Source organism: Mchenga conophoros, linkage group LG22 (genome assembly GCF_057382185.1).
Source record: "Mchenga conophoros isolate Kocher_MC1m ecotype Shallow Benthic linkage group LG22, M_conophoros_male_GT1.1, whole genome shotgun sequence".
Lineage (NCBI taxonomy): Eukaryota > Metazoa > Chordata > Actinopteri > Cichliformes > Cichlidae > Mchenga > Mchenga conophoros.
The window spans coordinates 14,160,011-14,187,806 of record NC_140546.1 but is presented as its reverse complement, the minus strand read 5'-3'; the positions used below and the strand labels follow the sequence as shown (position 1 = coordinate 14,187,806).

At 41.9% G+C, this 27,796-nt stretch overlaps 1 protein-coding gene across 4 annotated transcripts in view; it reads left to right on the top strand.

Annotated features, from left to right (window-relative positions):
• Positions 1-27,796, top strand: part of LOC146549089 (RNA-binding motif, single-stranded-interacting protein 3-like) — a 298,248-nt gene that overhangs the window by 243,712 nt on the left and 26,740 nt on the right. For all 4 annotated transcript variants that reach the window (XM_085261925.1, XM_085261923.1, XM_085261922.1 and 1 more), the window contains 4 exons: positions 12,096-12,202; positions 20,874-20,917; positions 23,256-23,352; positions 27,209-27,256. In XM_085261925.1, coding sequence (XP_085118051.1) covers positions 12,096-12,202; positions 20,874-20,917; positions 23,256-23,352; positions 27,209-27,256 — 296 coding nt within the window. The remainder of the gene's footprint in view (positions 1-12,095; positions 12,203-20,873; positions 20,918-23,255; positions 23,353-27,208; positions 27,257-27,796) is intronic.

The following is a 27,796-nucleotide window of genomic DNA, read 5'->3' as shown; positions in this document are numbered from 1 at the left end:
ACCTCAGTGGGTCAGGGCTGTTTTGGCAGCAAAAGGGGGAACCAACACAATATTTTCCAGGTGATCACAATGTCAGAGATTTAAAGCAGCTTGTTGTTTTTAATAGTAAGGCAGACAAAGAGCTGGGTGCATACATCAGAAATACACCGCGCATCTAGTTAGTAAGTGACAGTTTGAGTCACTTACTATAACCATGCGACTCTCTTATTGTACCTGCACTTGAGAATAATAGTCAGATATTTGCTCCTTTGCTGCTCTTCTCGCAGTCTTCATCTGAGTAAATGTGCTTTATTGGATTCTCCTCACAATAGAGCTGGTACTGATGAATGTCCTACCACCTAAATGCATAATTCTTCCATAGAAACTTTAAATTTGAAATTCAGATGCTTTACAGTGCTGTGCAGCAAAGGCATTAATCACAGAGTTTTCATCAGTTCGAATGGAATTTGATGTGCTGTCCCATACTGAGCAGTATTCTTGGCACCCCTCTGCGACTTCACGGTCTCCATCTCTTTCACCAGTCTGACGCACAGAATTAAAAGTTTGTTGTCCTGCCATTCAGCCATCTGTTCTCCAACTTCTGCCTTCCTCTGCTTTTTTCCCCCTTTTCTCCGCTGCACTGTTTGACACTTCTTCTCTCTCTCTCTCTCCTTTTTGTCCCACACATGCATTATAAAGCGCTGAATACTGTACAGCCACATACTGAATGTTTGATAATTGCTTTTGAAAAAGAAAAGAACATTTATTTCAAAGTCTAATTATTCAACAATGTCCCTGCCTCTCCTCCTGAAAAGGAAAAGGAAAGACAGGCAAGAGGGTTGAGCTGGGTTTTGGGATCTGGTTAACTTGTCCAATAGACCCATTATGAGGTAAAATCAACACTGGGGAGTGTTAGATGTGTGCTAGCGAGGGGAAATCGTGTCCAAATCCCTTTCGTTCGTTCAGCCATTATAAACAAGAAAGGATTAGCCGGCAGCTCCCTGCTGGGACAGTGAATGGATGAGAATGGGAAAGGAGAGGGAGGCTGCTCCTCTCCAGCATTATCCATATAATAGGCCAGGGAATTCAATAAGTACTGGCCTCATCAGACCTCATCAGCTCCCCCAATTAGGCTGCACATCATGGCAACTGGCGGGCTAGTTGCTGTTGGTGACAGATGAGAGCCAGTGTGGAGATGTGCTTGCCTCTGCTGCAGTGCTGTGCTGCCGCACATTCTTGGCATCAGTGAGGTGAATGCATCGCTCTGCGCGCGTGTGTGTATGTGCCTGAGACAGGTGGGTAGTTTTGGAAGGGAGAATCGTAAGCACTGATGAGTGTCATTAGTTTTACATCAGTATTTGTTTTGCATCTTACCGCTAATTTACAGTCTGCACTAACTGCCAGCACTTCCTGCGCTGTACTTCTGTTGTTGATGCTGCATTGATGAGCCAGCCTCAACTTGAAGTAAGCGCCGCTGTTTGTGAACCCTGGTGATATCGACGTTGTGTGTCAATATCTCTACCCTCCCACATTACCTCCCTGTGTTTCCCCAAGGGTCAGGACATGTGGAGGGGAAAAAAACACAGCTCTCCCACATCGATTGGGGCCCATTAACGCAGGCTGAGAAAAACAAAGCCTTTCATCACGTCTGAGATGTTTAGGCAGGGACTTACTCAGACTTGCTCTACACAGGTCAACCCTTCTCTCTCGTTCCGATATTGCTGTCTCAAAGAGGACAGAGCATAGCTATTATGGGAGTTCATATGTTTTTTTTTCTTCAAAAGAGATATGTGTCATCAAGCTCCTGTCATTTCTTTGTGTTTGTGTTTTCTTTTCTTTTATATAAAGACTGAGGAGAAAACAGTGAAGCATGGACAAGGAAAGAAGCAGGGTCAGATTTTGATTTACGTTTGATCCATTTCTTTCTTAACAATCTGCCTCTAAATGCTGGTATTTGGTTTCTTTAAAGAAAAATATCCATATTAATGCCAAAACCAAATAAGCATATTCAAAGCAAACACTGTGTAACGCAATAGAAATAAGAAGGTGTGCCGTTTTGTCTGTTTAATTCACTTCGGTAGAACGACCTTCAAATACAAAATCAAAATCTTATCAGTAAATGCAATATTTTTTTTGCAGCTTCCTCAGAAAACGGTCGATGTATTCGTTGAACCCAAAGACGATGCCACTTTGCAACTTTTTTGGAAAGACTGAGGAAAATTAGTGTGAACGCTACTTGAGAACAAAGAGAATACCTAAGAAATGAATGAATTATGAGTCTTGGGAATGTCTGATGCACTGTTTGAAGTTGAGACATACATGGGTCTTTGAGACAAAGATTATGCATGTCTGACTTTGGACCTTACTGTGGCTTTTGAATTTCATGAAAACTGGCTTTGTGGTGCCGCATATGTGGCCGCTTTTGTTTATGAGAATTATTAATTATACAGTGAATACTTTTCTTCCACTGTTATATTATTAAGACCAAAAAAAGCAGTGAATGTAAAAAAAAAAAAAGAAGAAGAAGAAGAAGAAAAAATGGATAGAAAAGAAATGCACAGTTTAAAAAAAATTTCTTGGTGTGCAGGGTGTAACAGAGGTTAAATAATACAAAATCTACCAGAAACTAGATTTAATAGTTTCATGGCCATGGCAACGACTCTTTGTAATCTAGAGTTAAAGCAGCCAGTTCCATTCATAGCAAGCTGATAAAGTCATGAAGCCAGCTCTCCATACTGTAACTGTTTTTGTTGTTTCCTTTTTATTGAAAACAAATCTGTTTGCAGTTAATTTACAGCAGGTGTAGTATAACAAATATGTACAGTGTATAACAAAAGTGTGTCAAAGGCTTAAATAAATGTAGCATTATGTCTCACATGAGTGTGACCCATTCATCTCAGTAATCAGGAGCAAATATGACTACTGTAGCTACTGTAAAATATAAAATATGCTCCTTTAACTTCCAGTCTCACCTGAATGTGAAAGGTCAAATCTAACACAAGTTAGCTAATGAAATGAAAGACGATAAAGAAAAAAAGATTTCTTTATTTCTTTACTTTTAATTCATTCTTTTCAGTAGTGATGCTTAAGTCATTTGGGTTAGTTTGAAGACTCTAAAAGCAGTGATAATTTCTTAAATATGGCTGAAAACAAGCCAGAATAGAGAGAGGATGTCAGTGCTGGTGACAGATTTCTGCGAGGGTGGGGTGGAAGAAAACAGTGCAGATCTTCCTGCGCCGTCTTTGGGTTTGTGTGTGTTCTGTATGTTTCTGAGTGAGCATAAAAGAGTGTATACTATACGCGTGTGGGTGTGTGTGCATGGCTGCTCTTTTGAAAGTGAAAGAGCAAAGAGAGCTGCACCTGCAGCTTCTATCAAACAGTGGAAAGCTCCTTTCAGCACAGCTTTAATTACAGTCTCTGCAGCTCTGCTCAGCTCAGACAAGCCGGTCTCCACGCAACCAACCAAATGCTCTCACACATAGCTGCCTTCCTCTGCTCGAGACCGGCCTGATCCCTAATCAGCCGCGGTGCCACTCTTCATCGATCCCCAATCAGTTACAGTAAAGGGGACTCTATGGAATCCCCCATGCACACTTCCCCTCCACCCTTTTCCCCCTTATTAGTCGGTGCCCTTCTTTCATCGATCATAAATCAATGTCACTGGTAGCATTGATCGTCAATCACCCCCAGTGACATTATTGATCTGGCTACCCGCAGCCCTGGGCCCACATTGCAGCCCAGCTCTGGCATATTGATCCTCCCTCAGATACAGTATTGAGGCTTTTTATTGATAATTCATTTATTGTGCTGTAATTTCATTTTCTTTCCTGTCCATACCGTTGTTACTGGAAGCCCCTACGGTGGAAACCTAGTTAACAGACACACTGCCTTTTGTGTGCTACTCTAACTGATGTGGCTCTTTCATTTGCAGCGTATTTTCTGCTTATGTTCAAATGTTGTTAGCAATTCTCAAGCACGCTAACCTAAAGGTTATATAAGCTTATAATAAAGAGAACCAGAAGTTTGGGTCTGTGGACCACCAGGGAAATTCTCCGAGAGAGGCAAGATGTTATTTAAAAAAAAACACCCAGCATCCACTATTTCCTCAGAGCTTTATACTAGCCAATAATAGAGGACTGTTTGTAATGCACTCCTAGTGTGAATTTGAGTAACTTTGTTGAATGTCAAGCAGAGAAGTGCTGAAAAATAACCCACTCAGCAAAACCTCGCCTTGATAAATAAACCTACATTTTGCTGTATATGATAACGAAAGGTGTGTAAAGCTGAGTAAGATGCTAATATGCATTCAGGCTTAATGCTAGATATAAGTGATGAAGCCTTCACAAGAGATTCAAACCTCCCCTCACAGAACAATAGAGTACATGATACATTTTAAGGCGTACTGTCAGAGCTTAAAGTTGATTTATTCTGATTCTGATCCAGTGTCATATATACTGAGAAATATTTGCTGTAGGTCTGGTAGATGGGCAGTTCAGTTGAATTACAAAGCGCTGTATGATTCATCTCTATAGCTGGGAGTTTTCACGGGTCACTGGAGGCGTTGGCAGTGTTATAATACTCTGCTAACAGGGACAGAGCTAGTTTCACTGTCTGCCCACACAGGCAGTGACACAGAGCGTAGAAGCACAAGTCAACCCCCACAGGCAAAGTCCGGCAACAACTACTCTTGTGTTCTTCTGCCACAGCCAAAAAAGGGCAGTTTCACACGCCAGAACTTGTTTCACACCACAAGGTCAAGCCAGTGAAGGCTTATGTATTAATTCCCAGGACAGATGGATGGACAGAAGAAATGTTCATTTTTAGACTGGGTCAATATTTTAATGCTATTGTTTATCTTTTTCTGAAAGTTTTAATAAAGAATTATTATCCCGATATAACCATATAACCTTTAAAGGGAAAGTTCACCCTACAATCAATTGTACATATTTGACCTGAGGCTTGTAGTGTTGTCGATCCATCTAAAACATTTTAAACTGTGAAGCCCAGTGTTAAAGTTATCACAGATGTCTTCTTCTTCTCTTGAATATAATAAATTTAAATAGTAATTGTCACACGGTGCCAGAAGTACCAAATAATACATTTTAAAAATTTTGTTGAAATGTCTTTCAAAACATCATGCTTTAACAACGTGCTAACCTTATTTACCAGAAATCCAGAAATCTTTATTGTGAACAGTTTATTCTAGAAAATTCCAAAACTACGCCCAGCAACAGTGTGACTGAAGAGTTAACCAGCCAAGAGAATGGTTGGCAACCAGCAATTGTGAGGGAAAAATGTGTATTCCCGAACCAGCTGGAAAGTGGTTGCTGGCGACACAGAGAGGTTCCTAAACCACAACTTTCTGATTGCTTTGGTCACTTGCAGCCACAGTCACATGTAGTTTGCATAGAAGATGCCAATTTGTCTGCAGAAACTCACCACTTACTCTCTAAGCTGTAGCAAAACTTGGAAAATTATGATGCTAACTAGAAATGGAGAGCATTCACCTTTAAAGTAAAAGGTGTGCCTTTGAAATCAACACATTTCAAATGGTGCAACTTTTACTTTGCAGACGAACGGTTTCGTATGTTGCACATTTTCAACACTCCTTCGCAAGTAGTTTGAAAGTATTTGCAGACAAGTCTGCATCTTCCACACAAACTACTGATGACTCATAACTAACCAACCAAAGTAAATCAATGAAGTTTTCCGTGCAACATTGTGGACTTCATTTTGACTCTTTTTAGGACACATGATTTCCAGGTGGTTGCTGACCAGTCTCTAGACCTGTGCAAACATGCCTTTAGCATTCAGTTTTATAGTGATTGCCAGCAACCACTCACATCTAGTAAGAAAATACACATTTCTCCCTCACAGTCATTGGTTGCCAAATGGACTACCAATGACTAGGCCCATGGGACTGTAGCCTACCTGCAATGTAAACATTAATGACATTCTTCATCAGCTGAGCTGTAATGTTAGTTTTGATTGGCAGATGCAAAAACTAAAAGAAGAATTCATTGAAAGTTCTATGAAACTTCTCACACCGGCTTACTAGTGCTTTGAGTTTCATACATTATAGCCAAAAAAAGGTAGACATCACAGCAGCCGATGTCTCCAAAGCTGGGTATCTCATACAAAGTCAGTTTAGATGGCAATACAGGCCAGTGGAAAATTTGGGGGTGAACTTTATCTTTAAAAACCCAGACCCAGAAGATTCTCATGCATATTGTAAATTATTTGAAAAATAAAACTAGTCTGTTCTTCCAAAGCTTGTTTCATCAGTTCAGTGGGGAACAAGTGATGTAGCTTTTTGAAGAGTACAACACATCATCAATATCCTTAACACCAAAGTCTATTTTTCCCACTTATAGATTTATCTATCTGAAGTGCTGGCTTAAGTTGCCTGGTGCATATTTTCTTGGATCTTATTTCAGATCCACTCTACAAATAGTCATTTTAATCTCAGACCCTGCTCTTACGTTTTTTGTGGCCACTTTTACTGTAATTGCCACCCTGGCCAGCTGTATAAAGTTGGTAGTGATATTGAGACCTACTGCAGAAACAAAGATGTTGGCAGCGTAGAGCAGCTTGTGTGGCTTTAACATTAGAAACATCTGCCACCGCCACTTAAACATTGCAGCTGACTGCAGGACCCAGAAGCACTCAACTATGCCATTTGGACCGAATGCAGTGGGGACTGTCTGCCTGTATAAATGTTATTTCAATATATGGATGCAGGATTGTGAGCCATTCATTAGAGCTGGCAAACACACATAAGCATAACTTCGACTCACTCACTCACAAACTTCTGTCTGCACTTGTTGTTTCTAGTAATTTATTTACTCACCATGGCAACCTTAGTGTTGGGAATAGCAAGTGGAATTAGCTGATTAAGCTAAAATGAAGTTCTCGTTACACCGGTACATCAGAGCTCGTCTCCCAGGAGTCAGCGAGCAGCTGGAAACCCCTCCTCCTGTTTGGCGCTGCACTGCACTTGTGGCTCTCAAATTTAATGCAAAAGCAGATTAATCCAGAGTCAGTACTTGAAGTGCAATTATATTCAACCCATATTTTCAGCTGCTAAAATAATTACAACTCAGTGTTTAAGCAGAGTATTGTTCACCTTTCTGTTAGATCATTTCGCATTGATTTCTGCATATTCCTTGGCAATTGCATTTTGTATTCCCATTACCACGAGATGGTTTCAGTCGATTTGAGTTGTCTGCGCTGTTAGAGACTGACTCAGTGCCAGACCTACATGGAGGTCGTCTCGTCCATCAGTTTTGTTTATTTGTCTAAATTTGGTCTGGATTCGGTGCTCTGCAGTGGATGGATAGATGGATGGACAGAAGAAAGAAAGAGAAAAAGAAAGGGAGTGAGAGATGCAGACAGGAGATAACTACGACAGAGAGAAATGCGATTGAGGGAGATGGACAAAGAGAGTGAGAGATGGATTAGCATGTCAGAGACTCCCTACATAACATTACTCTTGTTAAGTGTGCAATAGCTCATCGATCAGGCTTCTACCGCCCGCATGCAGGGCTCTTCCCTCCATTTCCCTTCCCGTAATCCATAATATCATCTCAGACCAGAACTGCATGGCGTGCTGCAGAAGCCCTCTATGGAAGTCTAAGCAAGCACTGATCAATAGCCATTGAGCATGTGTAGCAGATGCAGGATGAGAAGCAAGCTGTTGTTGACATCCTTCTCCCTATGCTCATCCCACTCAAAGAGATGAGCTATACAGTATGGATCGGAAGAGTGAAAACTGGACTGTGCCTGTCACTTCTAAACTCGGTGAATCTCTCCCCTCTGTCTCTTTCTGTCACCATCTCCTCTTGTCTCGTTGTCTGTCTATGACACTGTATCTGTCCTTCCATCTATCTCCCTTTCCTCTTTGTGTCGCTCTCTGCCATGCCTTCCTCTCAGCGCCGGCTCCATTTATTGGGCCGTGTCATTGAGCCATGTGTGCCGTCCCTGTCAGCAAAACGCCTGGCAGACTGTCTTCATTTCCATGCTGAAGGATGCAAGGCCAGCATGGCAGTTGTGAGAGCTATCGACTGGGATCTGTCAAAGCCCTCCCTGTAGGAAAGCTGTTCCCGCCTGCCTTCTAGGTTGGCAGCCATTCTGAGGCTGTCTGTTTGACTCTGACAATGGCGACGTATATGCAGCACTGCTATAGTTTTGTTCTGTGACCCTGCTTGTCCTATCCACCTGTCATGTTTTTCTAGCATCCTTTTATCTCTCTCCAGAATAGCGTCCCTTTCTAACGCCTTCTGTTTCCCTCTGTGCCTTTCTATGTCTCTTATTCTCTCTCACTCCCACTCTTATTCTTTCTCTTCCCCATAAGACACAGCCTCCTCAGTCTGGGCAGACAGGTCAAGCTGGCTGAAGGGAATCAGACAGTTGTTGATCCAATTAGAGATCCCCTCGAGCAGCATCAGAGTAGAGCAGAATTCCAATAAAATACTGTCCTCTTTCTGCCTTTTCCATGTTCTCCCCTAACATGTCCTTGCAGTAAAACACAGTGAGCCTTCCTGAGACTTTTCTGAGACCCATAGGAACCTTTAGCTAAAGTTGTCATTGAGAAGTCGAGAGCTTGCTTTCACTGAATCTTTTCAGGCTGACATATTTTGGTACAAGTGGCTGAACAGTTCCCTCTGTTTGCCCTCTTTATTGCTTTGGACACTCTGAGAGCAAAGCAAGGCCGGCCCAGTTTGACTCCAAACCCTTCTTAGAGGCCTCTTTTGTAACTGTCCTGATGGTGAAAAGCTGGCTGTTTCACTGAGCAAAACCTTTCACACAGCCCCTCTGCAACTATGGAGCATTCCTGCATTGATTTCACCATTCAGGCCAAACAGATGTACAGTCCAATTCAGAGCACCAAATGAATGTACAACAGGCCGAAATTGACGTGTTATAATACATGTACTGATTTGCATTCATAGATCAAGATGTTTTTCAGCTGGCTTTTCAAGCCATCCGGAGCGCACGAGCGCTCTTTGTCTATAGATAGAGAAAAAAGCCACTGTGCTTGTCTGCAGCCAAAGAGCTGATTTCGACCAGGTGCAGTCCCATAGGAAACAACTGTAACAGCAATAATTGCTTATGAACATAGCGCTAATAAGTGAAAATTTCAACAAGCTTTCATTTAGATTTCTATTGTCGCTGTTATTTACACAAGTGCATTTCCATGCCTCTGCTGGTTCGTTTTGTCTGTTGGTAATGCGTCTATTGATGTGCAGAATGCCATGACTATCTTTTCAGAGCCAAATGCACATTGAGGAGCATGATTGAGCCAAGGCTATGATCAAATGAGGCTGGCAGCACAGGCATCTTATTCTCACTAAACTGCTCCCCTTTCATGTGCGTGCGTGATTGTGGTCGGTCTTGGTGCGCATATTTCAAAGCCCATAATGCATGTGCGCATGTCCGCAGCCACCCCTCGTTAACGTGTTTACCAGTTCCTACAGCAACCTACATAAAAAACAATTAGGGGTTCCCACGGAGCACCTTGTTAGCGGCAGTTGTTAACCTCTGACCAAAACTACTTCGTCTTTTTCCCATGATGTCGAATCATTAAAGGGGCAGTAAATTAGTTCATAGCAAGAAGCCCCCGAAAACACATATTCTGGAGCCAAAGTGAATTAGGCATTACTTGAAGCCTTTACCTTAAAGACGCAGGATCAGCAAGCTGGAACGTAGTCGGTGGCCCAGTTTGTTCTGGGCCGTGCCAGGGATGACGCCGTGTGGCGAGAGGTCTAGAAGGGTTTATAGCCTGGCACTGGCTTATTCTGCGTATGTGTCTTTGGCTATTTTTGTGTGTTTTCAAAGGTTATAGCAAAGAGATTTTAAGGGCAGGAGGAGGGTGTGTGTTTCAGGGCTACAGAAGGGTGAGTGTGTTCACAGGGAGGGTGGGGTGGTGCGAGGCTGTTGATCTTGGGCTTGAGTCTTAAACAAATGGGCTAGTTCGCTGTGGGAACTGGGGATGTAGTCACTGGGGGAACGTCAGCGTGCTCTATGTCAGATTCTCCAAATTTCTCCAATAGCTAATTATCTCCCACAGCGCCAAAGGAGAGGTTTGGAGGAGCTTTTGTTGTTTTTCTCCTGTAGCGTCTCATGCGCTCTCCCTTCCCTGCTACTTTTTCTTTGGCTGACTGAAAAGTTTGGTGCTGTAGTGGACCCTAAAGGCACAGAAACACAGTAAATTTCTTTTGCTGTTTTTCCAGAGTTTGTTTGCATGCATTTAGCCCCATAGTACCCCTTTAGCCACATAAATGCAGTCCGTAAGCTCCACAGCCTTCATCTCATTTGCATCTCAGACATCTCCTGTAACTAACAAAAACATATTTTCAGCAGCAACATTCCTGGCATGAGAGAAAATTAAATGCAAAAGCAAATCATCTGATTAGCTCATTAACGCCTCGGCCTTTCCTTTTTCTTTTTTTTTTATCAATTTATCGCCTGACAAAGTCGCTTGTCATGAGCTCACTTAACTTCAGGTTGTTTCATGGCTGTCACTGCTTTGTCAGTCTAGACAGAAGCTTTTTCTCTCCTGTCTTGTGATGCTGCATTATTATCAGGACCCAAAGCACCTCTAACATCTGGGAGTAGAGATTAAAGCATCAACAATTCTCTCGGTGTCATCTCTGACATGGCGTGATGAAAGGTCCCTTTGCTCAGCCTCCTGCAGACAGCCCCCATCATTGGCCAGTGTCGTCACAAAGCCTCCGTGTCACAAGCTGCCAGGCCTGTAATGTGAATGCGTTGACAGGAGAGCCGTCAGCTCTCTCCTAAGCCGCCAGGTGCAGAGCAGCATCGGTTCAGTGTTTGGACAAACTTGTTGGCGCTGTGTGTACTGTACTTTTGCTGAACTGTACAACTCTCCCAGGGTTTGATCCTGGTTTAGGTTCACACTCTAATTCCTTGGTCAGCCATTTCCCTTATCTCTTTCACCATCTTCTCCTTTTGTTGTTTCATGTTCTTTACGCTTTCTGTACTCCTGTGTTTCTGCTTGTTTATACAACTGTCTCCCTTCCCCTGTTTCATCTCCCCAGTCTGTGTCTTAAGAGATTCCGATCTCGCTGACGCTGACTGAAAAGGGGACGGACACTGTGAAGACCCCCAGATCCCCAGCCAAGCGAGCCGCTCATTTCTCATGCTTTTTTCCCCCCCTACTCTTTCTTCTTCTCTCCAGATTGACTGTCTTCAGATTTGCTTTTCCTCTCTGCACTATCTCATCAGGAAAGTCATCTGCCTGAGCCAATTTTTCCCTCTTTAGGTGCTCACCTGCAGCACGAGTGTGGGAAACTGCCCTTTCACAAGTTATCTTTACACAGGCTTAGGTTATCGCAACACTTTCATTGACCTTTCATTGGTAATTATGCATACAAAAGGCTTTTGATGCAGATACAGCTTAGATGAGGTCGCTCTTCAGGGGGCTCTTTTCTTTTTTGTTTTTTTAATGTGTATAATGACAGCTGTTTCATTTTCAAGCCATCCTTTATTTCTGCTGATGCCAGCTCTGAAGTTAGAGCATCTGTCAATCCTCTGTAACGGTTTCATCTCGGGGACCCTTAGCCTGCCCCTAGTGTTTGCACCGAGAACAGCACAGTAACGTCTATATCAGCCGTTTCTCAAACCATGCACCCCAGTGAGGTGCTCACGCTGATGGCTGCTGAGTGGAAAAAGACATAAAAATTTCAAATAAAAGAGGAGATGGCTGTTACAGTAAAACACGGAGGGATTATGCGTCAGGAACAGGAACGCCTTCTAGAAATAAGCTTTGGCTGACAGAGCGGTCCTGTGTTACCATCTCAGAGGTATTTACAAGAGCGATTACTGTGATTATTATTTCAACAATACCTTGCAATGCTCTTTCATAGGCTGCCAGCCGTTGCAAGGATAGGGAGGGCCTGCCAACATCACCGGACTGGGAATTTGTGTAGGAGCTCCATAGGAAGGCAGAGCGGAGGGAGGGGGAGGAGAGAGAGAAAGAGATGCAGTGGTAGAAGAAGAGACAAAGGACACAGTTCAAAAGGGCTTCTTTCTTTTTGGAAAGGTCGCACAATGCACTTCTGCTAACATGATTTTGTCCTTTTCTCTCTCTGCAGCTCCCACGGAGCCTTTGCTGTGCAAATTTGCCGACGGAGGGCAGAAGAAACGCCAAAGCCAGAGCAAGTACCCTCAGAATGGAAGGCCGTGGCACAGAGAAGGCGAGGTAAGATGTTACGCCAGTGTTTATTTTTCTCACTCGCAACTGGAAAAAAACTCTTCCACAGGGTTTTGGTGTAGCACAATTCATGAAATAGTAAATCACATAAAGATTTCTTCGGCAAATGCCTCTCTTTACATACACCTCCTTTAGGTTTGCTGGTGATTTAAACTATATTTATATATATATATAGATTTTATATATAGATTTTATCTCACCTGGAAGCTAAATTCACAAATAAAATAGCAATAAAATTGAGTAAATGTGCTAAAAACTATATAAGCTGCTATTCGGATGAGTTGACAAAATAACACCGCTCACTTACACTCCACTAACTACTGTAGCACCACATCTCTAGATGACCATCTGAGGTAGTGGTATTTCTAAGAAATGGCTCCACCCTGCTCACAAGGGATCAGAAGAAGTTGGCTAAAACATCTGGCAGAATGTAAAGTATTACCGCCTGCCATTTGTATTTACTATCATGTATGGAGATGTTTTCAAAAAAAGAAAAGAAAAATAGCCCACATATCGATCAAATTGTCTCCAGATGTATATGTGCTGTCATGTAAATTGCATCTCAAGCCTCACTGAGTGCATATATTTCCACCATACAGCAGAATGCTGGGAAACCTGAAACTGGAAACGGTATGGTAACATGTAGATACGAGGTTAAAATCTTTTCTTAGACTACCAACAGGATATACTGGAAAGGACGAACAGAGGAGACAAGTACGCGACTGCTTTAGACGGGACTATATAGAAGAGACAGAATGCACACACACGTGCAGCTGCACATGCTCAGTCTGACAATTGTGCTGAAACTGCAAGTTACAGGAGGAAAGATGGAATGTTTGTCCTTCAAGAAAAACTCTCCATACGTCTTAGTGTGTGCTGCAGACGCAGTTTGTGAGTATGTGTGAAGAAGTAGGTGGAGGATACAGTTTCATCTCTCATCCAAGTGATTTCTTCAGCTCAGATTCATGATTGTCAGAAGATTGCCTCCTCCTCTTTTTAGCGATGGTTGCTCCCTTTCCACATTCAAATGGCCTCCTTTACTCCCCGCTCAAACCAGGAGCCATACCTGCCCAGGATGTGTGCACGTCCTCATCATTGAAGGAATAGCCACTGGCCTGTAGGTGGATGAGGTAGCTCTTCTGTTTTGCCATGACTACATCTTTCACTGTGTTACAAAGCTTGAATTGCAGCCATTCTCCAAGTCTCTGTGAACAATTATCATGGCCATCGACCAATGGTCATGACAACAATCATGAAACTGAGCTCATGGCTCACTGTTAGTCAATGGTGCTACTTTTGGTGGTTATGCAACTGAACTGTTTATAAGGTTGAGGAAAGCTGTAGTCAGCTGAGATTGAAGAAGTCAGCTGGAAGAGTGAGGAAACATTCCTCCCACTGAAAACACTTCGTCCAGATGAACAGAATCAACTTTCCGGGATTTCCTTCACTGAATTATTGAGCATGCATTAAGACATAGGTGTTGTATTCCCTACACAGGCTGTGTGTGTGTGTGTGTGTCCGTGTCCATCACATGTTCAGCAGGCCTAACACCTATAAACCAATGAAGCGTGTTTCACCTAAATCACATTGCTACATCCCCTCAGGCCCACACATTGACAGGTTGGCAGGGTCAGCTCGGTGAGATGACTGTGTATGTGGGAGTGATCAGATGCTTCCTTTTAAAGGAGACGGATGCAGCCTAAATAGACACAAACATTTATTCATTTTGCTATAATGCATTCTTTGCATTGCATACAGACACTTGACCTTCGACGTGATATATTAGCCTGTAAAATATGTTTACTAATTCGCTTTACCAGGTCCTTAGATTTCTCTGTGATTATAATTGTGCCTTAATTGCTACACTTTTGAAATTACAACACTAAAAATGAACATTTTGGACAAATATGTTTGCTAATTAGTGTAAAGTTTTTAGCAGATTGGGTTTTCAGCGTATCTCAGGGCTTTTTAAACAAGAAGAGACTTGAGGAAAAAAGGAAAAACTAGAGACTCAGAGTTTCTTAAGAATTCTGAGTTCACCCAGAGGCTGAGCTAAAAGCTCATAAGAAGAATATTTACTTAGTTTTCTGTCCTTCAAATTCAATTCAAAAAAGATGCTGTAAGTGTCTCAGCATGAAACTTTCACTATTGTCGTCCCGTACCTTCCTTTGCATCATAACCCTCTCCTCCCCTCCGCAATCCACAAAAAGTGAGGTATAAATGTGGGTTTAGGGAGACTTGAGCTTCGGTTTACTTTAGTTTTTATTGTTTTAAAGCTGCTCATCAAATTTATGTGTTTGAACATAATTTCACTCCAACAGATTTCCCAGAACCCTGTACCAAGAAAATAAGTTCTGCAGATTTACACCCACTGCATGCATCCAATATTAAAGCCTCTTGAGAATAAATAATTGGTTTTTGTATTGATTCATCTCCAGTTTTTTGTGAACTGCATTTTTCTGTGTACATTCTGTGGCATTTAAAGGCACCTTTGTGCTTTATTTCATTTTCTGTCAAACTTTAAGTTTGGAAATCGTAGAAATGCCACCCTGTTTTATCAGTTCTGAAAAGGACTTGAGAAATGAGAGCAAATTAAAAAATATATCTTCTTGTATTGTCTTAAAGCATGATTGCGTAATTAGTTTTTCTATTTTAAGCTCAGACCAGCTAAAAAAGTATTTGAGAATGAGGTGGTTTAATATGAAAACGACTGTTTGGTGTGTAAAGACGACATCATATAGAGGTTAAACAACAGCAACATGATACAGACTGCTGACCTAACATTCACTTTGATACATTATGCTGATGTTGAGAGCTAATAATAGACCTTTGTGCTTACATCTGGTAAGAATAGGCATCTATATAATCTTGACTTTGCTATACAGTGTTGCTTACAGATTTGGGAGACAGAGGCAGCAGACTTATCATCATTCATGGCAGGTCTTGGGTCGGGGAAAGGTATACTGCTGTATGGGCTTTGTGTCACATCTGTGTCTTTGCTGAGCTCCCTTGGGATGCCAGCAACAGCCAGAGTTAGGTGACCTTACAGTTTTCTTAAGAAAATCTGTTCTTCTCTACAGACTGCATTTACACGTGAGTCACATCCTGTCCAATGTTTGGGTGATTACTCAAAGCATTATACGGTGCTCGTTACTTTTCTTAAAAATAATGCTGTTTGTTACTTGATTATTTCCGAGAGAAAGTCATTAGTTATACTACTTGCAACGTTACCAGCATTACCCAAAATGTACTGTCACATAGTTACAAGTTGTTTTTAAACCTTAGGCTACAGTTCCACATGCGGATGAAAATCCCTGTATTATTGAGGGAGTCTGCAAACACTCAGCTTTAACATCACTCTGGGCTCTTTGCTAGTTTTTTGTTAGCATGCTGTCTGTGCAGATGTTTGCAAAGAGCCCGTGTTGTGTTAGCTGTATAATGCAGTTGTTTCTGTTGTTAGTGAAGTCTGCACTCTACCACCGTGCTCTTGTCTTTTCCTGTGGTATTTCCAGTCCTCAAAAGTTGTACATCCCTCCACCGTTTTCTTCCTCCCTGCACCCAAACCGAAATCAACTTAAGGAAAACAAACAGTTTTGATAGAAGAAATTTGTAATGAACCTTTGTTTAGTACAGTAATTCTGGTAAATGACTGCATTACTGAAGAACTGTAATATGATTACAGTAATGCATTACTTTGGAAAGCATTACAGCCAACATTGATCACAATGCAACTCAGATCACCTGCAGATAAAGTCTGGTTGATCTAAAACTGTGATACTGCAGTGCATTCTGCGTACATTTACACTTAGAATAAAGTGGATGGCCCTTAGAAGCATGTGTGTGCCTCTGTGTGGTCATTGATCAGCTGTGGGCAGGGGAGATGGGAGATGGCCATCACATGTTAGTCTGTTTATCAGAACTGAGGCCATTCCTCACTCCGCTCCCTGTGGCAGACAGATGAAGCGAAGCAACAGCCTACGCCATCCATTACTGTCTCTTCCGACATGTCTCTCTACCTTCTCCTTCTACAGTATAGATCTCACTCTACCGCCATCTTTAGCTTTCCATCACTCTTCCCCCTTTTCCTCCACCCATATTTAAACACTCCCTCCTCACAGCTTCTTTCTCTTCCATTTTGTCTACTGTCTCCTCTTCCTGTGTTTGAAGTCTTCCCAGATCCCACAGCAACATATGGAGAGAGAAAGAGCAAGTGACTCACTGAGACTAAGAGAGAGGGAACACATTGCATGATCAGTCAGGAGTTACAAGGGGTTGAGTGCTGCAGGGTGGCTGGTGGTGAGGATTGAGAAATATATGACAGATTTTCTTGTAAACTACCCAAAGTGGGAGTCTAGAAAGTGCTGTCTCTCGCTGTCTCATGCTGACAAACATATTAGTCACTGCATTTTTTTTCTTCCACCACACATTCGCGCGCCTAGCGCCATGGGTGCTCATTCTTCTCTCTCTGTCTCTCTCTCTTCACATCCTAACTCTTTTACACCAACACACACTCCTACACACACGCACATAAAAACTTTCAAAGTCACACTTCTCAAGCACCTACTCTAGGGGAATGAGTGTGGATGAAAAAAAAAACATCCGGCTTTCCAGTCTGTGTGAAAGCTTGACAGATGTCCCTGTGTGTGTTTGTGTGTGTAGCCACAAGGCAGAAGAAGCAAATGTGTGTATAGCAGGCAAAAAATTAAGGGAGGGAGCGGGTCAGCGTGTGTGAGGACACAGAGACGATGACTCGACTTGGTTTTCCTGTGGTTTTTGGAAGGAGTTGGCGGGTCATCCTTGGGGCACGGAGTGGGGATGTGGAGCTGTTTTCATGAACACCAAAAAACATTGGGAGAATCGAGTCGAAGCTGCCCTTACTCCTATGCAGTACACGGCAAGAGATTTATCAGATGAGCTGGGTCCTAATTACTAGAAATATTCAGCTCGGTTTAGGCGAAGGAGCTGCCTGCAGAAGGAAGTTCACATGGTCTTTCAAAATATGATTTAAGCACAAGAAAATAAACACAACTAGCTGTTGAGCTGTCTTTTATTAGACTAAAATTTAGCTGCTCCTCCTTCTTGTTGTTGTTGAGAGTTAAAAAGTTGTGAACTTTTTCAGCTTCTGAAGGGCGCCCAGGTGTCAGAATAAGTATGAAAACCACTTCTGCAACAGGAAAGAACAGGTGACGTCTTTAAAACCGCTAGTGTAGGCTGTCCTCACATTTTTAACTCTGTTAAACACAATTTTGCATACATGCATTTTCATACATAATATGCTAAAAAAAAAAAAAGCTGCTTTATTGCCATGATAAAATGCATTCACATTTTCACTGAGACTACATTAGTATAATTCATTTTGTAAACCCTAGAGCACAGTTGAAATGATATTGATGCAAAATAATTCTTCACAACTCGCTAAACTTGATAACTTGAATTAATGATTGACTACAGAAAGAAACAACTGAGTCATACTCTATGGCTTTTTCATGAGTTTGGAGCCATCTGTCACTGTGCTACATTTTGGGATTTTACTGTGGGTACAGTAGGGCATATTTATCGTTTTACATTTACATAGAAGGGAGAACATATTCTAGTGGAAAATACATGGTACAGTAAGTCTTATTTACTGCATAAGCATGAAAAAACGGCCACTTGGTCTTCGAAAGTCAGGTCTGTTCATGGGAGCTTCTATCAGGGCCAAGCTTTGTTCACGGGGTCTGTACAGCATTAAAGTCAAGTTTTTTTCTGCAGTCTTGGATCAAGCTAAGACGGATACACAGTCTGTCTGTGTCTTTTCCTTTCCTCTCATTTTGACGGAGCCAAAAGCTAACTGCATCAGTAATCAGTCACTGGCTATGCAGGGTCCTCCGGTCAGGAGCTTCTCTGCTGTGGAATTCATCAACACGCGGAACCAAGGGCAGCACTTAGGGGAGTTATCAGCCTCACCGAGACAGCTGGCCATGTCTGCCGCTGCTATTAGCGAGCATGGGAACACACATTCGCGCACGCAAACATGCTGACAGGCGTGCAATGCAACTCTCTTGATCTTGGATTTCATGTAAAGGGAGAGTATAAATACATGCACAGAGACCTTTGCATGTATGGATTTACAGAAAGAGATGTTCACAGATGCAAAACCAAATTTAAAGTAGAAAATAATTACAAAGCGCATGGACTGAGTGGCTGCATTCGGCCTTTACAGCTTGATATAAAACGTCTCTGAAAGCCTTTTACAACCAGTTGTGTAAATACACAAAATTAGACACAAAGGTCCGTCCATGCCTGGATCCCTACACATCCCTAGTTTAAGCAAGGACATTGTCATTTGGTGGAGAGTCTGTGTTTTTGCTCACTCTCGAGGGCTCGGTCCAGGCTCACTGATCCCCTTGGACCTCTGAGCCACTATTCCCTTAACTGTATAGCTCAGTGTAGGTAGCCCTCTGGGGGAACAAGGGCAAAAGACTTACAGGAAGATGGGAGGGGTAGATTAAGAGATGAGGGGAGTGAGGAACGGAGAGAGAGAAAGGAGAACACAAGATGTTGAAGAAGAAAAGGAGTGGGAGGGAGGGCAAAGTGAGGGAAAGGAAGGGCAAAAAATGAGTGTGTGTGTGTAAATGTGTAGTGTGTGCATGTGTGTATGCTGATGAAATCTGCCATCCTCAGCAGCCTCCTGTTAAAAGAAATCGGATTAGCTCTCCTCGGGGGGAGAGAACCTTCAGGAATGCAGATGAAGGATTGCGGCACACAGGTTTCTCTCCTGGACTCTAAAAAAGGGCCTCACACAATCACACGCAGACACACACTCATGGATAGGTTTGCTGTCACACACTTACCTAGACACATGTACACACACCATCACAACAAGGAACTCAGTTTTCCACTCATTCTCTTTTCTCTCCAAAGGCCATTTCTTTATTTCCTCTCATTCATAAAAACACGATGATACGTGGTTGAAATAGAAAAGCGCGTCTTCGATACTAATTCACTTTGTCCTATTGACTAAGCTTTCCCTCACATTGGCTTTGTCACTTGTCAGTTTTTCCACTTTGAAATGAGATTATTTGGATTTGATTTCATTTGTTTTGGACAAAAACAATCAGGATCTTAATCAAGTTATTCTTCGAGTACAATAAATGTACAGCAAATTATCTTGGTCACAATAGTGCAGGAGTATATCAACAGCATTGCCTTTGACGTACAGGTGACATACAAGTAGCCCGTACGGGGAAAACACTGTGATTTAGAGGTAGCAGAAGTGGTTAAATGTACAGAAAATTACTCTGTGACCTTCTTGAATACTTAGCTGGACAAAGACGTGATTTATATAGTTTTGCCTCTGTGCATCACCACAGTGAACGTGAAATCAAACAATTATAATGCAATTGAAGGGCAAACATTCAACTTTACATCAAGGAATTTCACAAAAATTTCGCATGGACTGTTTAGGAATTACAGCATGACACATGTATGCTTTGGATTCGGCGGTTTCTCTCCTTGTCTGTATTTTTCCATATTGGTTTCATCTGTCCAAAGAATTTTTCCACAACTGTGCAGCCTCTTTTAGATGTTTTTTTGGCAAATCCTAATCTGGCCTTCCTGTTCTTGAGCGTAATCAGTGGCTTGTTGTAAACTCTCTGCATTTACATTTGTGTTGATTGTAGACCTTGACAAAAAATACACCTATTACCTTGAGTGTTCTTGGCTTGGTTAGATGTTTGATGTTGTTTTTCCGCAGCTATGGAAGTGCCTCTGTCATCATACACTTTGTTGTGTGGTCTTTCAGACCTTTTGCTCTGGCCAAGTGCGTTCCTTCTTTTTAAGAATGTACCACTCCTAATGTTTCTGCTGTCTGTCTGATAGATTTATTGTAGTTTTTGATTATGAGGATGGCCTCGCTCAACTTCAGATATTATGTCTGTTTCATTTGTTATTGAATAATAACAGAGTAAGCCTCATGTGGCCTTGAAAACTGCGTTTATGCAACAACTTTGTAAAACCCCTTGAATTAGAGTTCAAAGTCTGCACTTAAGTCCTATACAATTAAATAATTGTGGTGGTCTATAAAGTTAAAACTACAAAAATTATATTTTTGTCCAACAAATTATGGCTTTAACTGTATTTCACAGAAGTACGTTCGATCAGCAAAGCCATCAGTGTCCGACTTACGACAACATATAAACATATAAATAAGAGACACTTTAAAAGGGTTAAATGCAGCTTGAAATCATGTCACCAAATTTATGGAAGAACATCTTTTGTAAAAAAGAAGGACAAGACATTGATCAAATTGTGTTCCAGCCACAGTCTTCTCTTTGGCTTTGTTTAGGTCATTATTGAAAAGTAGGCTTAAAACAAAAGTGTTGACCACTTCTTTCTGTGTGTTTTGCTGCTTCGCTGCAAATCGCCATTCCTCATTTTTGTCTGTCAGTAAATATCAGAAACTGGCTTCTCACTTAGAGTGAGATTGATTGCTTTTGTTGCCTTCTCCTTTTTACTACAGCAGATGACACTACATTGTCACACTGAAAAAACTGATATAAAAGGTGGTAATGTAGGACAAGTTGTCACATTTTCTTTTGCTTCAGCATTTTAATATTACTTCCCATACTGTATGAATCTTGATAGGCCGTATAATTTGTTGTTGTTTTTTCTCTTTCAGACTGGCATGGCGTTAACATATGATCCTGCTGCAATGCAGAATGGGTAAGACTTGATCTATCCTTGGCACCAGCTAATACACTCGCCTCCTGGCTCATAGAACCCCAGTCGATACTACTGTCATACACAAAGATTAATGTAGTGTCTGCACTTTGTTACTGTTTGATTAAGGAAATCTATATGGAGTTCAGATATCGGTTTTCACTGGTGAGGTCAGGTGAGAAATGGCGAGTGTGTGTGTGTGTGTGTGTGTGTGTGTGTGTGTGTGTGTGTGTGTCTGTCTTTGGATACTCAGATATGTGTGTCTTCATGTCATGGTGCTGTGGAAATAAATGACCCGGCGTCATGTTTTATTTTTCCCCACGGTGCTGAGACAGGAAGGAGAATGCTGAGGCTCCCCTTTATCTCCCTCTGTCCTCAGTCATTCACAGGAAGCACCTCACTCCCACTTCCTAAACCACTTATCCTCCAGTGAGTCAGTCTCAACCAAAACACAACACTTGATGAATAGCATCACTCATTACATACGCCCTGCAATGTAAAAGCCTACTTCAGTATAAATCCCTCAACTTATGATCCCAAAGATACAAAACTGCGAGAGAAAGAGAAAAATGTGTCGCTCTCAGCACCTTGAACCAGATTTTTTAGAGGGCAATAAAAACAATATACATAAATAATCATTCTCTAGAAAAGAAGAAAAATAACGTAAAACAAAAAACGTAATGCATAGTTTAAAAAAATGCTACTTTACATTTCTTACAGGTACATAAATAGTTCAAATTCAAATTGGTGAATTTAGTGCTGTATATAATTATAATGCAAATTACCCATAATTAATGCATATATATATTATTGAGGGACTTAATTTACATGTCCTCCTCAGTGTTAATATTTGCATAAAATGTAACTGTATACTTTCAGAAACCAAAAGCAAAAAGACGTTTAGAAAAACTGAAACACTGCACACGATCCCAGCGTTGGGTGAAAACTAATGTAGCTCCTTCCTTTGTCATAAACTGACCTTTTATATTTAATCAAGCTGCCAAAGTTTCCAAACTACTAAGCAAACTACACAACATCACTTTTATGTGTCATTCACATTCATTGAAATCATTTTACATTTTGCACAATCTGACATGGATAATAAAACAATGAAAACTCTGTTTTTGAGCTGCTGGTGTTTGACTCACATTTTCACAACACCGGACCATTAAAGTCAAACTATAATCTGGTCGCCGTTGATGCTGTATGTAGTGATTTCAAGGCTCGTTACAGAATTAGTGTTGGCCTGTCCTTGGCCAGTATTATGATTTTCATCAATTGTTGCTGAGACTGTTGGACATCCCGCTTAACCTCCCAGGGGATCTCGGGGAGATTCAGCACCTTTAGATGTTCAGCATTAAAATAAAGTCTTTCAATTACACAAAGAAGGTCTCCAAGTACACAGAAAAAGATTTCCTTGACTATATCCCAGTGTTGAGTGCATCGGTAATCCGTTGCAGATATGGCCGTCCATCAGCTGTCCAGCGTATTATTATTGCTCTATTAAGTAAATTCCAGTATGAGAACTAAGCCAAATATTCAGAAGTTGAAACTAAAGTTTAAGCAAGCAGACCAAAAGAAACCACACCATGAGAAGGGTGACACATCAAGCTTGCCTCACTGAGAAATAGAAAAGCAACACAGACGGCTGTTTAATAGCAGTTTGAAGAGGATGAAGAGGGAAACAAGGCCAAGTTGTGAATGAGCATATACCATATATCTTACCATGGAGAATGGACAAGTTCATTTTACTGATGGATTCATTTTTATGTAAGGCAGTAGGAGAATATTCCTTGCATCAGACATACAGTCAACAATGCAGTGGACGTAATCGAGTCAGAGGATGTTTGTCTGCTCCAGAGTTGGACGCCTATACTAAACGAACCACACCCCGTCCACTTAGAAGCTGCAGTCCTTTCTGTAGACATATGCACACCCTCTGGTTTCCAGCTGTGTGGAGAAGGGTAATGACTCCCCGCACACCTCGAAGCTTTGAAGAAATTACCTTTCAGGCCAATCAAGCAGTACTGACTGTCATGGACTTCCCTCTACAGTCACCTGACCTCAGCCCTCCTGAGCATTAAGCGCAACTGAATTTACATTCCTGTTTGCGCAGCCTTGAGGAGTCCCTGCTGCTCACTTACAAGTGTCATTAATGCAAGATTTGAGGCATACCAAATATTCTGTATTACTCAATAGTCTTGTACATTTTTCAGATGTTTCTATTAAAGTCGTTTAATAGCCTCGTAACATGGAACCACCCAATGCAAATAAACTAGGTATTCTCTCTACTGTTAGTTACTCAAATCTATTCCTCTGTTCCTTTTTCCTTTCGGCTCAGGTTCTACTCCTCGCCTTACAGCATCGCCACCAACCGCATGATCGCACAGACCTCCATCACGCCCTTCATCGCTGCTTCCCCCGTTTCCACATATCAGGTGGGCCATAATGCACTGGAATATGGGTAGATTCTGTGTGTATGTATATGAGAGTATACTTTGTGTATTTTGTGCACTTTGGGTTGGAAAAGAGGGGGTGGGCTTCAAAACAGCATGAGGCTCTCGCTTCTTCCCTCATTGTTTCTTCGATGCTCCAGCTGTGCTTGATGACATCTGTTTCGTAGGCAGCAAACACGCCAGGGATCAGAACAGAAGCGGCAAAGAAAAAGGGGGATTTTAAAAAGGCTGACAAGGTAGAAAAAAAGAAATACACCCATCAAGAATGAAAGTATCTAGGAAAAAGAAACAGTTTCCTCTCTCCTGTAGTCCAAACCTCTTTTGTTCCCTCTCTCGATCTCTTTTTATTTTATTTTCCTAGCTTCAGCACCAGTCCTTCCACTTCCAGAGCGAACGTTTGCATTCCTCACTGCTGCGATCAGTGGAGTAATGCAACAGAACAGAGCGGGATCGTAAAAATTGGCCCTGTGATATGTCAGGAGCGCTAACTATTTTCCGTCACTGCGCATTTCATGCAACACCCTTTGCCGAATCTAAACATCAAGAGACGCTGCCACTGTGCCCTCTCGATCAGACACTATCGTTTAACATCGCCTCTGTTTGGTATGCAGAGACAGAAAGACGAGGATAGAGAGCAGGAGAAAGGAGATGAAGGATAGATAAGAAAATAGAAGAGACAGATGGAGAGAGAGAGAGAGAAAGAGTAGGTTTAGGTGATGGCGATGGCACGGCTGGGTGGGCAGAGGAGGGGTGTTGCTGAAGGTTGCGGCGCCCGTCTTTGAGGCACGCTTGATTAAAACTCTGGTCCAGTACCTGTGGTGGAGGGGCAGAGGAGAGAGAAGGAGGGAGAAAAGTGGGCCAGGGCGCGCCTCTAATCCGCTCTCGGAAGGCTTCCCAAATTGATTTATCAAAAACAATGGCCAGGCTTTTGAGGAATATTAATCCTCACAGTTTCAATATCGGGCAGCTCTGCCGCCGCTTCCTGTAATATTGCCCTTCAGCCAGTCACGGCAGGAAGGTGAGTCCTTCATCTTCTGCTCAAGTACAAAGAGGTACGGGGAAGAAAGAAGGAGAAGACAAGCCAGGCAGATATATATGCAAGACAAAAGGAAATCACTTCCTTTTATGATGAAAAGTATTGCCTTTGTAATGAAAATCTCAAGGTGCGCAGAAATGACTGTATGTGTCATTCCTCCTTTTATGTTTGTGTCGCGTTGATATTTTGGAGCTTTTGATAGAATTGATTTATCAGATCTGCAAATGACCCATACCAACAGCGGTACTCTGGCGTTCTTTATGCTTGGCTCCTCAATAACGATTGGATTCATTTCCTGGAAAAAACGACTTTGATGATCCGCATGACAGGAGACAGTCCAGGCCAGATCGCTACCAAGATTTCAACGAGTACCGCCAGCCAGCCGTGAGCCTGGTTTACATCACTGCTTATACAGACTGGCTCACTGGCTGACTAAATATGTGGCTGGCTGATAGGACGCGGGGCTGGCAGGCTTACTAACTAGCTAACTGGCTGGCTGTTTGGGTTTACGTGTGACTGGTTGGAACGAGGGCCAGCTGGCTGACCATGCAGCTCGACAACTGACTTACCGGCTTTTTGGCCTGTTGGCTGACAGGCTCTTTTAAATTATAATATAAGCTGTGAAGTTCAGCCAGAGGTAGGGAGCTTCTTAGGTTGTGCACATTTTACCCTTCACTCACAGTGAAACTAATGTTCATGTAGAATTACTCTACCTGCTGTAATTCTGAGCAACTCTGTAAAAGCTGTAATTTGGTGCTTTGGGGAAAAGCCAGCTCAGGTCGAGTCAGTTAACTCTAATCTTCAAAAGCAGTCATTTGGATCTCTTTATATTTTGTGTTACACTTAGCAACTTAGCACGTTTTCCCTCACGTTCTTTCCTGCCTGATAACAGATCAGTCTCTGGCTTTCTGGTTTATTTTTATCTGGGAGATGTCTGGGAGTGAAGTCCTGCTGAAGTGGTTAATGCTGTAACTCATCAGCCCTTTTGCTGTTTTTAACATCCCACAGATAAACGCATTTGTCATATATCTGCTGTTAACTTGGACTAAACTACAGTCTTTTCACGAACCTAAGATGGTAGTGTTTGGTTCCAAAAGTAAAAAAATGAGTGAACACAACTGTCTCACAGCTGGCAAACTGGGACTTATCTCTCAGCATCCAAACAAACCCAGAGGACACATTATCAATGCATTACAACATTTTCAGCTATCAGGAAACACATTACAACATTGCTGTACATTGCACTGTTTGAGAGGTGCTTTTATCCCGTCTTCCTTCTCTCACCCCGACCGGTCGCAGCAGATGGCCCCGCCCCTCCCCGCGCCTGGTTCTGCCGGAGGTTTCTTCCTGTGAAAAGGGAGTTTTTCCTTCCCACTGTCGCCAAAGTGCTTGCTCATAGGGGGTCATATGATATGTATTAATGTAGGGTCTACCTACAATATAAAGTGCCTTGAGGCAACTGTTATTGTGATTTGGCACTGTATAAATAAAACTGAATTGAATTGAGATTAATCTAATAATATAAGAATCTGTACAACACCTGAGGAGGCTGTAAAGATCTGACGTAAGGGCTTTGAACAAAATTGAAAAGGAAGCTGAGATTATGAAGTAAATATGTTGGCGGTCTCTTTGTCTGTTTCTTTTCAGTGGATTGGACTAGCCTCCCATTGTGTTCACTGTGTTCTTATCGGTTCAGGTTTGGACTTTTTCATCTTTGGTTGCTTCAGATAAATTGTGAGTGAGCCTCCCTCACGTTAGTATATGTAAGACTGGCTTTTTTTATTTACCCAGCAAAGATTTCACCATGATTCTCTCACGATTTTTTCCTTAAGCCCAGTGTAAAGCCATCCTTTCTTGTTGCAATAATCACATGACGGTCATGCAATATCTTAGTTAGAAAATGCAGAAGACAAGTGATTAAATATAAGCTTTCTCTGTGTCTATCTGCTGTCCCATTCAGCTGGGGAGAACAAATATTGCCGTGTATAAACAAGCAGACTTGGCACCGCGTTATAGAATATCAGGCTTGTTTAGGTATGGATCCAAATCACGCATTTGGGTTGGCTCAGAGGATTGATTGCTCTTACAGCAGATTATTCCATGTTTGTCTTTGTTTAATCTAATCATTTTACCAGGATCAGTGGCCAGTCTGTGTGTTTGTCTGCTACAAGCTGTCTAATTCCTCTCTCCAGCATAAAAGCTCTGTTTGTTCATCGTCCATTCCTCCGGTTTCTTTATAGTTTCCACTGTCACTGTTTCTCCATCTCTTTAACTTTTGAATCTACATTTGTAAATATGCATATCTGTCACTGTTTTTTTTTTTCCTCTGGTTGTAGCGTTGAAGTTCTTTGTTCTGTTTTATGCTGAGATTAAAACAAAAATGCTTTTTGTATTTTGTGAGTCTTCTCTAGAGGTCTGTCCCTGACCTTTCACCCCTGCTCCAACAGCACTGGGCAGAGCTTTAATATTCTTATAATACAGAAAAAGACTCATTTTACGGGCTCAACGCACAACGTACTGCCGGCAATAATGGGAAGGCAGGAGGGAGATGGGCTGCCTCCAGACTTTCAGATTCTTCTAGTAATTCTTTGGCACAAATTAATCTGTGTAAAGTTCAGCCATTTTGGTGCATTAAAACCAGCACAATCATTTTAAGACTTACAGACTGAAGAGTATTTGAACATATTGGGACTATTTGAATTGCATTTATTGTATTATGTGGGATACGTTTCAGCTCTTACTAAGACAAAGGAAAATTTTATATTGCCACCATCATTTTACATTTTCTATATTTCTCCTCAGGTCCAGAGTACGTGGATGCCTCATCAACAATATGTTATGCAACCTACAGTAAGTACTCCACCATGTACCTGAAGTACTGCAGCTGCCCTTGAGTCCCCGCTGGGGATCCACCCTTTGGATGCGCATCACAGATTTTCAACTAGTCTGATCTGCTGTTAATCGAAACTTTTTATTTTTAAATTTATCCTGAAAATAGTTTACGACATGGAGACATTTTTATATTTAGCACAATGTGACTGACCAGAAAAAGATTCTGTTTGGAAAAACGTTTAAGCCACATTATTCTTCCGTTGCAGACTAAATGTTAAAGCAACTCAATTTCTAACATGCACTTGGCCACTATTACTTCTGGCCAAATGATTACACCATTTCGGTCCTGGAGTTACTATACGAAGCACTTTACCCAATTCTGATAACCACATTTTTCCATCTCTCCTAAGTATACAAACACATTTTGTTTTATTTTTGGGAGGCTTTGTGGAGTTTATATGTTTTTGGTAGTGCCAGGAAGCAATTCAGAGTCATTTACCAGACCACAGCACAAGACAGACTGCTGCTTGAGGTTACCATCCCAGACACCAGACAAGG